This window comes from Tenrec ecaudatus, chromosome 1, assembly GCF_050624435.1.
Source record: "Tenrec ecaudatus isolate mTenEca1 chromosome 1, mTenEca1.hap1, whole genome shotgun sequence".
In the NCBI taxonomy this organism is placed as follows: domain Eukaryota; kingdom Metazoa; phylum Chordata; class Mammalia; order Afrosoricida; family Tenrecidae; genus Tenrec; species Tenrec ecaudatus.
Genome location: NC_134530.1, coordinates 165,337,428 through 165,349,804, shown reverse-complemented (window position 1 = coordinate 165,349,804; position 12,377 = coordinate 165,337,428). Strand labels below are relative to the sequence as shown.

At 37.9% G+C, this 12,377-nt stretch overlaps 1 protein-coding gene across 6 annotated transcripts in view; it reads left to right on the top strand.

The window, feature by feature from the left end:
- The window catches only part of ASH1L (ASH1 like histone lysine methyltransferase), a 224,459-nt gene that overhangs the window by 146,031 nt on the left and 66,051 nt on the right, over positions 1-12,377 (top strand). For all 6 annotated transcript variants that reach the window (XM_075562771.1, XM_075562808.1, XM_075562762.1 and 3 more), the window contains one exon: positions 2,370-2,464. In XM_075562771.1, coding sequence (XP_075418886.1) covers positions 2,370-2,464 — 95 coding nt within the window. The remainder of the gene's footprint in view (positions 1-2,369; positions 2,465-12,377) is intronic.

Here is a 12,377-nt window from a genome sequence, read left to right as displayed (position 1 = left end):
GAACAACATCCATATATTCTAATCTAGATTTACCTACAGATGGGCTTTGGGTCTTTACTCTGCAATCCCTCTCATTCACAGTGATCAGATTTTTAATTCTTGGATGCCTGATATCTAATCGCTTCGACACCTTGTGATCACGCAGGCTGGTGTGCTTCTTCCATGTGGGCTTTGTTCCTTCTGAGCTAGATGGCCCCTTGTTTACCTTCAAACCTTTAAGACCCCAGACGCTATATCTTTTGATAGCAGGGCACCATCAGCTCTCTTCACCACATTTGCTTATGCACATATTTGTGTTCAGTAATTGTGTCGGGAAGGTGAGCATCTTGGAATGCTAGGTTAATAGAACAAAGTGTTTTTGTGTTGAGAGCATACTTGTATAGAGACAGATGGACCATATTTAAAATACCCAAACTCCCATCAAAGTCAATTCTGATTCATAATTACCCTATGTAAGGTTTCTAAGGCTATAAATCCTTATAGGAGCAAAGAGCCTTGTTTTTCACCCATGGAGGTATCATAGGTTTGAACCACCAACCTTGCAATTAGCAGTCCAATGTTTACCTAATAGCACTACCAGTCCTTTTTTTTAATACTAGTCTTATAGGCAAAGTATACATAGTAGCAATTAATTATTAAGGACAATAGCTAATTTATTTTTTATTAGGTACTCATATGTATGAGTATCTATGATGAGACTGTCTGGCTTAGATTTAACTGTAGTAATCCTAGCAACAAATTACTAAAAGAAATTTATCTCCCAAAGTTTTTCCTCAAAAGGGAGAAAACTAGTCACAAATGCTGAGTAAAGTAGAAAGTGAAAATTATAAATGTTAATTAGCTTCTTTAAAAGGCCATTTTCCATTTATTACACATATAATTTGTGCCTTCAGTTTTATAACTCTATCTACAAGTCAAAAGTAAGAACAGTTAACAAAAACTTCCTGTCCTTTATGGAAGCTCAGTATGGCTGTTCTTCATTCTAATAGACAAAAGGATTATTCTCCTTAGTGAGTTGAGCTAGTAATGAGTTACACATGAACTTATGACTACAGAAAATTCCAGATCATGGAATCTTCAAGACAAGCAAAAGCAAAAAGACAACTAAATATTCCTATTGCCACGTCACAGCAATTAAATTGTCCAGACGATTAAGAGAGATTGATTCTCATGTTGCTATCATCAACAGAGAAACAATGCCCTTTTCTAAATCAGAACCAGAATCAGACTTGGCCAAGAACTTGATAAACACTTCTTCACATGATTAGCGTCACATATGTTTGACTTCTGCATTGCAAAATCAACGATAAAATACTTTTGTTTGTAATTGTAAAATACTAGGCTTTCATTTCTACTCATATGATTTTGGATTTTGTATGTGTAGTATGTAATTTGGAGAAAGTTGTGCAGAGTATTTTCTTCTTTGACTGCAATCTGTTATGCCTGCTTACCCTAATGGCAGCAGGTTAAAGTGGCACACTCATCCATTGCTGATGATTATAAAATGGTAAAACTGGAAAAATTGGACCACTTTTCAAATAATTGAGCATAGAATTACCATGCAATTCACTCCTAGGTATGTACCCACAGAATTAAAAGCAGAATCTCAGCTAGATTGTACACTGTACCTACTAATAAAGTGAATGAAAGAGGTTAATTTTACATAAGGAATATTGTGGGATACAGAAAACAGCATATAGTTGATAAGAGTTAGATAAGATACCAAGGGCTCAAGTAGAAAGAAAGTGTTTTGAGGATGATGATGGCAACAAATGTACAAATGTGCTTGACACAATGGATGGATGGATGGATAGATTGTGATAAGAGTTGTACAAGCCTCAATAAAATTATTTTTTTTAAAGTTGAATAAGACACTAGAGTTTCAATCTTAAATCACCTTCTTGCCAGTTTCTTAAATTAAGGGGTCACTGAACTTCATAGAGTTCCAGATTGTTAAATAAAGCAAATATATTTTCTTAAACCTGCTTCACAAGATCGATATAAGAGATAATATGTGGAAATACTTTTTAAATTCTTGATCTAGCGATTATGACAGTCATTATGTTCATATTTTAATTTGAGTTCATTCAGGAAAACTAGTAGAAAAAGATAATGAGCCTATTTCTTATTAATTAACTCCAAAAGGTAACTTCAGAAATTGAGGTGTTTTTGCATGTTTGCTTGTTTTAATTCATGAAGTATTTGGTACATCCTCCCAAAAAAGAATTTTAAGACTCCTTCTAAATGTATACATTTAAGATATAAGCTGCTGTTAATGTAATTATTTTGATGACAGGATCTGTCTATATTCGACCACAAAAAGAAATTTCAATGCCTCTCATTATTTCCCATTATTTTCTTGATTCCAGCCCAAAGAGCAGATTGATCCAGCTAAAAAAAGAGAAGCTGGAGTACACTCCTGGAGAGCACGAGTATGGGTTATTCCCAGCCCCCATCCATGTTGGTGAGTAGTCAGTATCCGTAGTGAATTACTAACAATAGTGGTATTTCTTTGGTTTTAGTTTGACATTATCTTTGTTTTCTTATTATTTCGTTTCCCTTTTTTTTCTTGTTAATATTTCTGCCTCATCATTGAGGTCAAGCTTGTACATAATGATTTAATATACACACTAAAGAAAACTCTGGAGGAAAAAACTGGTGTGGATATTAGTTATTGACATTTCTTTTCACTTTTTTATAATTAGTTGGGATTTAATACATACATGATTCCATATTTCAATCACATCAAGTAGAATTATACAATGGCTACTTTAATCCGTTTCCATTCATTTTCTATGTGGACTCCTTGACATTGCCACCTTTTAATCCCACCAGCACTACTTTACCATCCTCACCCAACCCCTTATTCTACTTGCAGTCCCTATAGATTCATCAACTTGGGTTCAAGTTTTTTAAAATACTAAGTATCTGTAACTTTTAATTTTGTGTCATTTAAGAAAACTGTTTATTTTCAAATGTTTTCCATGTTCAAAATGAGTTAGCTAATTATTTGTGCATATGTAATGATAAAACAAAGTTTCACTGCTTTTCCTGATCATATATCTGCTTGAAAGAGTACAAAAATGTATCTTAATGTTTTCAAAGAAAATGTTGCATAGCTTGGTTAGTATCTCCTAAGGATCCCTGGCAGTGAAGTGGTTAAACCATTCAGGTGCTAACTGAAAGGTTGGTTCTTGATCCCACTAACTTTCTACAGGAGATGCTATGGCAGTTTTCTTCCATAATGATTTGTTTTGGAAACCTTATGTAGTAGTTCTAATCTGCCCTAAGGTAATAGCTGAGTTGGAATCGACTCAAATGCAGTAGGTTTATCTTCTGGCACCCTCTATTAAATTTATGAGATAATAAAAGGTATCTGCAAATCATCTTGGTTATTCCCAGTCTTCTGCCATCTCAACTACTTTGTGTCCAAGGTCTGTAATTTCCATCCCTGATATATACCTTTCATTAAATTCATTGCTACTCATTGCCATCACCAAAGTTTATGCCACCAGTAGATTTTGCTCAGACTGCCTTTTAAAATGTGTGTCCACTTCCATCCTTGTTTGCCTCCAATCTATTCTCACACAACACAGAGAAAAATTATTTTTTAACTCAAATTTTACTTTACAATCCCTAAAGTCTTTTGGTGTTACAATGTTTTCTTTTGATTTTGTCTCACATACTTTTTTTTTAAGTTGTCTTTTTTTTTCCACTGGTTTTATTAGGGGCTCATACAACTCTTATCACAATCAATACATACATCAATGATGTAAAGCACATTTGTACATTCATTGCCCTCATTATTCTCAAAGCATTTGCTCTCCACCTAAGCCCCTGGCATCGGCTCCTCATTTTTCCCCTCCCTCCCTGCTCCCCCATCCCTCATGAACCCTGGATAATTTATAAATTATTATTTTGTCATATCTTGCCCTGTCCGATGTCACCCACCTTTCTGTTTTCGATCCCCCAGGGAGAAGGTCACGTGTAGATCCTTGTAATTGGTTCCCCCTTTTTAACGCCCCCTCTTTCCACCCTCCCAGTATTACCACTCACACTACTGGTCCTGAATGGATCATCCGCCCTGGATTCCTTGTGTCTCCAGTTCCTATCTGTACCAGTGTACATCTTCTGGTCTAGTCAGACTTGCAAGGTAGAATTGGGATCATGATAGTTGGCGGGGGGGAGGAGAGGAAGCATTTAATAACTATAGGAAAGTTGTATTTTTCATCATTGCTACATTGCACCCTGACTGGCTCGACTCCTCACCAAGACCATTTTGTAAAGGGGATGTCCAATTGCCTACAGATGGGCTTTGGGTCTCCACTCTGCACTCCCCACCTCATTCACAATGATATGAATTTTTGTTCTTTGATGCCTGATAACTGATCCCTTCGGAACTACGTGATCACACAGGCTGGTGTGTTCTTCCATGTGGGCTTTGTGCTTCTGAGCTAGATGGCCGCTTGTTTACCTTCAAGCCTTTAAGACCCCAGACGCTATATCTTTTGATATCTAGGCATCACCACATTTGCTTATGTACCGCTTTGTCTTCAGGAAATGCATCAGAAAGGTCAGCATCATAGAATGCCAGTTTAATAGAAAAAGTGTTCTTGCATTGAGGGAGTACTTGAGTTGAGACCCAATGTCCATCTGCTACCTTAATACTAAACCTATAAATATATGCATATAGATCTATTGCCCCATCCTCATATATAAATATATTTGCATATGTAAATGCCTGTATTTAGACCTCTATAAATGCTCTTTGCCTCCTAGTTCTTTCCTCTATTTCCTTTGACTTTCCTCTTGTCCCACTATCATGCTCAGTCTTCATTTGAGTTTCAGTAATTTCTCTTGGTTACATTACCCTTGATCACACCCTACCAGTTCTCCTACACCCTCCTCACCACCGATTTGGATCACTTGTTGTTCCCTTGTCCCTGGATTTGTTAACACCACTACCTTTCCCTCTCCCATGTACCCCCGGAATTGTTCATCCCATTGTTTCTTCTCCAGATTGTACATCCAGCCTATCTTATTTAGGCAGACCTGCGGAGATAATAACATGCACAAGAACAAGAGAGCAAAACCAAGCAACCAAAGAAAACGAAACAACAAACCAATGACAGTAAAACACAAACAAGAAAAGCTTGTAGTTAGTTCAAGGACTGTTGGCCTTTAGGAGTGTTTTCCAGTCAAGTCTGTTGGGGCGCCAAACCCTGGCCCCAAAGTCTATTTTTGGAATTTCCTGGGGATTTCGTTGTTCTGTTCCCTTGCTGTTCTAGTGTTTTGCCTAGGTGTGGTGGGATCAGATTGGGCGGAATTCTCACACTGTGTCTCCAGTGTTTTCCCCTGTAGTACTATGGGTCTGTTAGGGATGTCGTGTCTCATACTGGGGCCGGCCGTGTGGTCTTCTGTGTGGATTGGCTACTCTTAGCGGGAATATCGTTGTCAAGGTTGGTGGGCCTGCCTGTGTTCCATTCTCTTCCTCCCCCTTCATTTTCTCCTGTGTGCTCTGATCAGATGTGTCCCTTTCCCGGAGCTGCAGCTTCAGTGCTGTCCTCTGAAATAAATTCTTCTTGGGGGACGGGCATGTTTCCACGTAGTTGGGATTGGGGCCAGGCCCTTAAGATTTCTTTTAGATGCTTCTGTGCTTCTACTTTCCTGTCTACCCCTCCGTCCATCTGAAACTTCTGTGGGTTAGCTGTATGTGCAAGTAGTTTTCATTTTATTGTACTTCATTTTGTAGATAGTGCATTTTTTACCAATAGAAGGGGTTTTTTTTGTTTGTTTTTAAAATATTTTTATTAAGGCCTTGTACAACTCTTATCACAATTCATACATTCGTCCATTGTGTCAAGCACATTTGAATATTTGTTGCCATCATCATTCTAAAAATATTTTCATTCTAAAGTCTTTGGTATCAGCTTCTCATTTTCCCCCTCCCTCACAAACCCTTGATAATTTATAAATTATTATTATTTTGTCACGTCTTACACTGTCCAATGTCTCCCTTTACTCACTTTTCTGTTTCTATCCCCAAGGGAGGGGTTTATATATACCGGTAGATTATTATGTTGGGTTCCCCCTTTTTCCCCCACCTTCCTTTTCCCCTTTTGGTTTTACTACTCTCATTATTGATCCTGAGGGGTTTATCTGTCTTAGATTCCCTGTGTTTCCAGTTCTTATCTGTACCAGTGTACATCCTCTGGTTGAGACATATTTGTAAGGTAGAATTGGGATCAGGATAGTGGGGGGAGGAAGCATTAAAGAATTTGAGCAAAGTTGTATGTTTCATCAGTGTTATACTACACCCTGATTGGCTCGTCTCCTCTCTGTGACCCTTCTGTAAGGGGATGTCCAGTTGCCTACAGATGGGCTTTGGATCTCTACTCCACACTCCCTCTCATTCACAATAATATGATTTTTTTTTATTCTTTGATGCCTGATACCTGATCCCCTTGACACCTCGTGATCTCAAAGGCTGGTGTGCTTGTTACATGTGGGCTTTGTTGCTTCTCAGCTAGATGGCCACTTGTTTATCGTCAAGCCTTTAAGACTCCAACTGCTGTATCTTTTGATAGCCAGGCACCATCAGCTTTCTTCATCCCATTTACTCATGTAGCCACTTCGTCTTCCGCGATCATGTGAGGAGGGGAGCATCATGGAATGAGAGGCAAATTATAGGTTTAATTCCATCCCAGAAAGAGATATGTTGAAGTCCTCCTCCAAAGTGTATGAATGTGTCATTTTAAATAGTGTGGCAGATGTAGTTAACATGAGATCATTCTATTTCACTGAGATTCCTTTATAAAAGTTGAGGGAAGGCAAAGAATTACCTGGAGCTTCCAGAAGCTAGAGAAAATAAAGGGACTTCTAGACCTTGGAAATATAAATAACCTTGTTGGAAACTTAAATTTGAGATTTCTGACCTTAAGAAAGGTTACACAGTATATATTTCTCCTTTTTATTGTTGTAATTCTTTTTTTTTTCCAGAAAAGATGTTTATTATCTCATATAAGCAGTCCGGTCACAGGATTGCTCCATGGTTCAGGGACCCACGTACCACTGCCTGTCATCTTTGTTCACAGGCTCCTGGTAACATGACTTCATGTTAGAAGTACAGTACCCCATGAAAGAGGCCGGCTCTGTTTTTAAAGAGAGGGAAACCTTCAGTCCATCTCATAAATCCCATTGGTCAGAAGTGAGTCACATGCCCGGGCTTAGATGTTGAACCCTAAGGCGGTCACTTTTTTCATAGAAGTAGATCCCTACAGCAAACTCAGGATCCTCTTTGGTCTCTTTTTTATAATAATTTGTTAAACATTTCCACGGAACTAATACATCTAATGTCCTCCATCATTACTCTTATTAATCATTGTCCTGAATATTCTAGTTAGTGCATTAAGGCAGAAACTACAAGAACTAGTCATAAAGTTACTTGAATTAAATTGGTATTTGAAATTTAAAGCAAACAACCGGAAAATGAAAATAAAATTTAAGTTTAGATTTTCCCAAAAATAGGCATAAATTATACACTGAAAATTTAAACATTGTACCTTGCAGGGCTGGATAGGACAGAGGCTGTACACTGGTGCATATGAGGGTTGGAGGTACAGGGAATCCAGGGTGGATGATACCTTCAGGACCAAGGGTGTGAGGGACGATGCTGGGAGAGTGGAGGGTGAGTGGGTTGGAAAGGGGGAACTGATTACAAGGATCCACATGTGACCTCTTCCCTGGGAGAGGGACAGCAGAGAAGGGGGGAAGGGAGACTCCGGATAGGGCAAGATATGACAAAACAACGATGTATAAATTACCAAGGGCATATGAGGGAGGGGGGAATGGGGAGGGAGGAGGGGAAAAGAAAGAGGACCTGATGCAAGGGGCTTAAGTGGAGAGCAAATGCCTTGAGAATGATTGGGGCAGGGAATGTATGGATGTGCTTTATACAATTGATGTATGTATATGTATGGATTGTGGTAAGAGTTGTATGAGTCCCTAATAAAATGTAAAAGAAGAAAAGAGAAAAAAATGATTAGGGCAAAGACTGTACAGATGTGCTTTATACAATTGATGTATGTATATATATGAACTGTGAAAAGAATTGTATGAGCCCCAATAAATTGTTAAAATTTAAAAAAAAATTTAAACATTGTTCAGAGACATTAAAACCAACTCACTGCCATTGAGTTGATGCTAATTCATAGCAACCCTTCAGAGCAGAATGGAATTACCTCTCGGAGTTTCTGAGACTGTAACTCTTTACAAGAGTAGAAAGCCCAGTCTTTGCTCCATGGAGCAGCTGGTGCTTTTGTGCTGCTGACCTTGCGGATATCAGCCCAATGCTACCTTCTAAACACCTGGGGTCCTTAATTGAAATAAAGACCTCAATAAATGGAGAATTATTTCATGTGCAGGGATTTGAAGCCTCTATTACTATATTCTATATAATCCAAATCATAATACCCACATAATATTCTGTAAAAATTGATATCTTGATTCCCACGTGGGATACTACCAAGAAATTGATATCCTACCATATGCTTCCAGGAACACATTTATACTTTCAAAAGTATATGACATTCAAAATCCTAAAATACTTAAAACTACCTTTCAAAAAATAAATGAAAAGTCAGAAGATTCACCACTTGACTTCAAAAATTTGTATGAAGCAGTTGAATCAAAACCATGGTGTTTTATGCCAAAAGAAACAGTCTTTGATGGTTGCCAGGACTGGGGAGGGAGAGCAGAAAGGGGACGCAATGGGTTAGAGAGCAATGATTTAAGTAGGTCAAGTAAAGATAGTATTTTGCATAAGGGAGAAGAGAAGTCAAAGGTGAGTGAGCCAAGCTATTAGACGGTTTCACAAGTAGTTTATGTTGTTGAATATAGAAATGATTATTTGAAATGTAAACCCCCGCCTAATCACAATAAAAAGTTCTGACATGAGACTAGATCTGTGGAATAGAATTAAGGACCCAGAAATACACTCAAGCTTTTATATTAATTTTATTAACAAAGATGCCACGGTAATTCAAAATATCCTGTCAGTAAATTGTGCCATAACAATTTGGAGGTCTATTAAAAAAAATTTTTTTAAACTTAGAACCATACCAAACACACAGTTGATTTGACATGTATGGCTCATAGACCTAAACATAAAAGTGAAAACTATAAAGCCTTTAGAAAAAAACAGAAGAAATGTCAACTAAAATGTGTTAGATCAGGAATCGTGATAAACATGAAAGGAAATTTTTGAAAAAGTGTAGTTCAACAGAATTTAATACTTAGTGCCTCTCGAAAGGTCTCTTTACAAAATTATTAGGCAAGACACAAACTGGAGAGAATATTCACAAACATACCTGGCAAAGAACTTGTATTCATAATAAGTAAAGCAATCCTAGAAAGCCATTTGAAGTAAGACAAAAACCCAGTTTAAAATGAGATGAAAATGTTGAAGAGACTTCACCAAAGAAAATATAAATGACTAACTGAACCCATGAGCACATACCACACATTCACGCGAGTGGCTCGCATAGAAAATACAGTCGACCTCAAATGTATGCAGCCATACTTGGTATCATGAGCCATTAGAAAGATGAACTAAGATGAATTATCTTGCCCTCAGCAGTAACAGCAAAGTTTAGAAACACAGAAAACAATATGTGCTTTCAAAAGTGTAGAGAGAGTAGAACTCTCATATGCTCCTGGTGGCATGAAAATATTATAACTATTGTGGTGCTCCCTCAAAAACGTGGGTTATAGAAATCCCATATAACCCAAGACACACATTTATACAAGCCCAAGTTCATTGCACCAGCATTCATAATAACAGAGATGGAAACAATCTAAATCCCTATCAGTGGAAGGCTGGAAAACAAACTATGGTTCATACACACAGTGGATTATTATGCAATATTAAGAATATTGAATCATATATCTGCAAAAGTTCTCACAATATGGGTGATCCTGGAGGGCATTATGCTAGGTAAAATTAACCACAAACTCAATACAAGAACATCTTGTTCTATTAAACTGGCATTCCATGGTGCTCACCTTCCCAACATGATCACTGAAGACAAATGGGTGCATAAGCAAATGTGGTGAAGAAAGCTGATGGTGCCCGGCTATCAAAAGAGAATAGCGTCTGGGGTCTTAAAGGCTTGAATGATAAGCAAGTGGCCATCTAGCTCAGAAGCAACAAAGCCCACATGGAAGAAGCACACCGACCTGTGTGATCACTAGATGTCGAAGGGATCAGGCATCAAAGAACAAAAAATCATATCATTGTGAATGAGGGGAGTGTAGATTGGGAACCCAAAGCCCATCTGTAGGCAATTGGACATCCCCTTACAGAAGGGTCACAGGGAGCAATCATGAAACATACAACTTTCCTCTAGTTCTTTAATGCTTCCTTCCCCCAGTATCACAATTCTACCTTACAAATCTGGTTAGACCAGACACGAGTACAGATAGGAAGTGGAAACACAGGGAATTCAGGACAGATAATCCCTTCAGGACCAGTGCTGAGAGTGGTGATACCTGGAGGGAGGAGGGAAGGTGGGGTAGAAAGGGGGAACCAATTACAAGGATCTACATATAACCTCTTCCTTGGGCGATGGACAACAGAAAAGTGGGTGAAGGGAGACACCTGACAGTGTAAGACATGACAAAATAATAATAATAATAATTTATAAATTACCAAAGGTTCGTGAGGGAGGAAAGAAAATGTGGAGCTGATACCAAGGGCTCAAGTAGAAAGCAAATGTTTTGAGAATGATGAGGGCAACAAATGTACAAATGTGCTTGACACAATTGATGTATGTATGAATTGTGATAAGAGTTGTACGAGCCCCCAATAAAATGTTGATTTTTTTTTTTAATCACAAAATGACAACTATTACAGGAGACTACTGTAAAAAGTAAAAAAAAAATTCCTGGGGATGGACAACAGAAAAGTGGGTGAAAGGAGACACTGGACAGTTTAAGATATGACAAAATAATAATTTATAAATTATCATGGGTTCATGAGGGAAATCAGGGAACAGGGAGGAAGGGGGAAAATGAGGAGCCTGATACCAAGGTCTGAAGTAGAAATGAAGGGTTAGAAAATGATGATGGCAACAAATGTACAAATGTGCTTGACACAGTGTATGCATGGATTGTGATAAGAGTTGTGATAAGAGTTGTGAGTTCCCAATAAAATTATTGGGGGGAAAAAGTCAAGAAATGGTTTTCACACCATAGGAGAAATTCTTTGTTGTTCACCAGGGGTTGAGAGGTAAACAAGGAAAGGGAAAGTCGGTGGCTAAAGGGTAGATAATTGTTAAATTGGATGAAGGGAAAACAACATACAGTAAGAGGGAGGTCAGCAAAAAAGGATGGAATAACAGCAAGAAATTGGGGTGTTTGCAGGAATTAAAGGCAATAGAAGCAAGTACTGGTAAATACATTCCTGCAATAGTCGTGATCAATAAAGTAAGTTGATGCTTTAACAGACATACCAGCTAAACAGATATGGGAGGGAGAATGGAATCATACCACAACTATGTAGAGTTGATGGAGGTGTATATCTGAATTTTTTTCCCTTGACTGCAACTCTATCTATGAGTGAGGTGGTATATTCAAAGAGAAAAGTTAAAACAACTTCTAAAGACATAACCAAACACCTTGAAGGGGGGATGAGTCATTGGACCTTTGGGATAAGACCTTATTCTTAGGGGACACCAATGTAAATTGCATAACATAACCTACAAAGATAGTGCTCTACATCTTACTTAATGAGTGGCAACCGGAGCCTTATGAGGTTTTGAGTAGCCATTGAAGTGTAACTATTGGTCCCTCCCTCTCTGGAGGAAAGAAAAATAATGAAAATCAAAGATGCATGGAAACAGTCCATTGAAATAACTTACTATGTGAATAACACTTTCCTGGAAAAAAATTTTTTTAACTTTTAGAAGAAAATATAGGCAATTTTTGTTTTTACATTTTCATAGAGATGAACGCAAATTGCATAAACTCAGTAGGAAAATACTGGTAAATTTAGCTACATTAACTACCTTAGTGGACAGAGCAGGTCTACTAATCCGAGCTGAAAGTGGTTATTATTTAAATAAGGGCAGAAATACTCCCATCTAGAGAAAACTCGGTTTTGCATGGGAGGAATGACACCTTAAAATGGAAACATGGAGCCAAATATTAGTTAAGAAATTGTACACAGAGTAAAATTCAGGAAACAATGAGGGAAAAAGATACTGTTTAAATAGGTTGAGAAGGAGCAATTAGTGAGGTATGTTGAAGCTTATACCATGGAATATCTGTTTATTCAGTCACTCAACATCAGTAAACAAATTCAACTTTTCTAGGGGGAA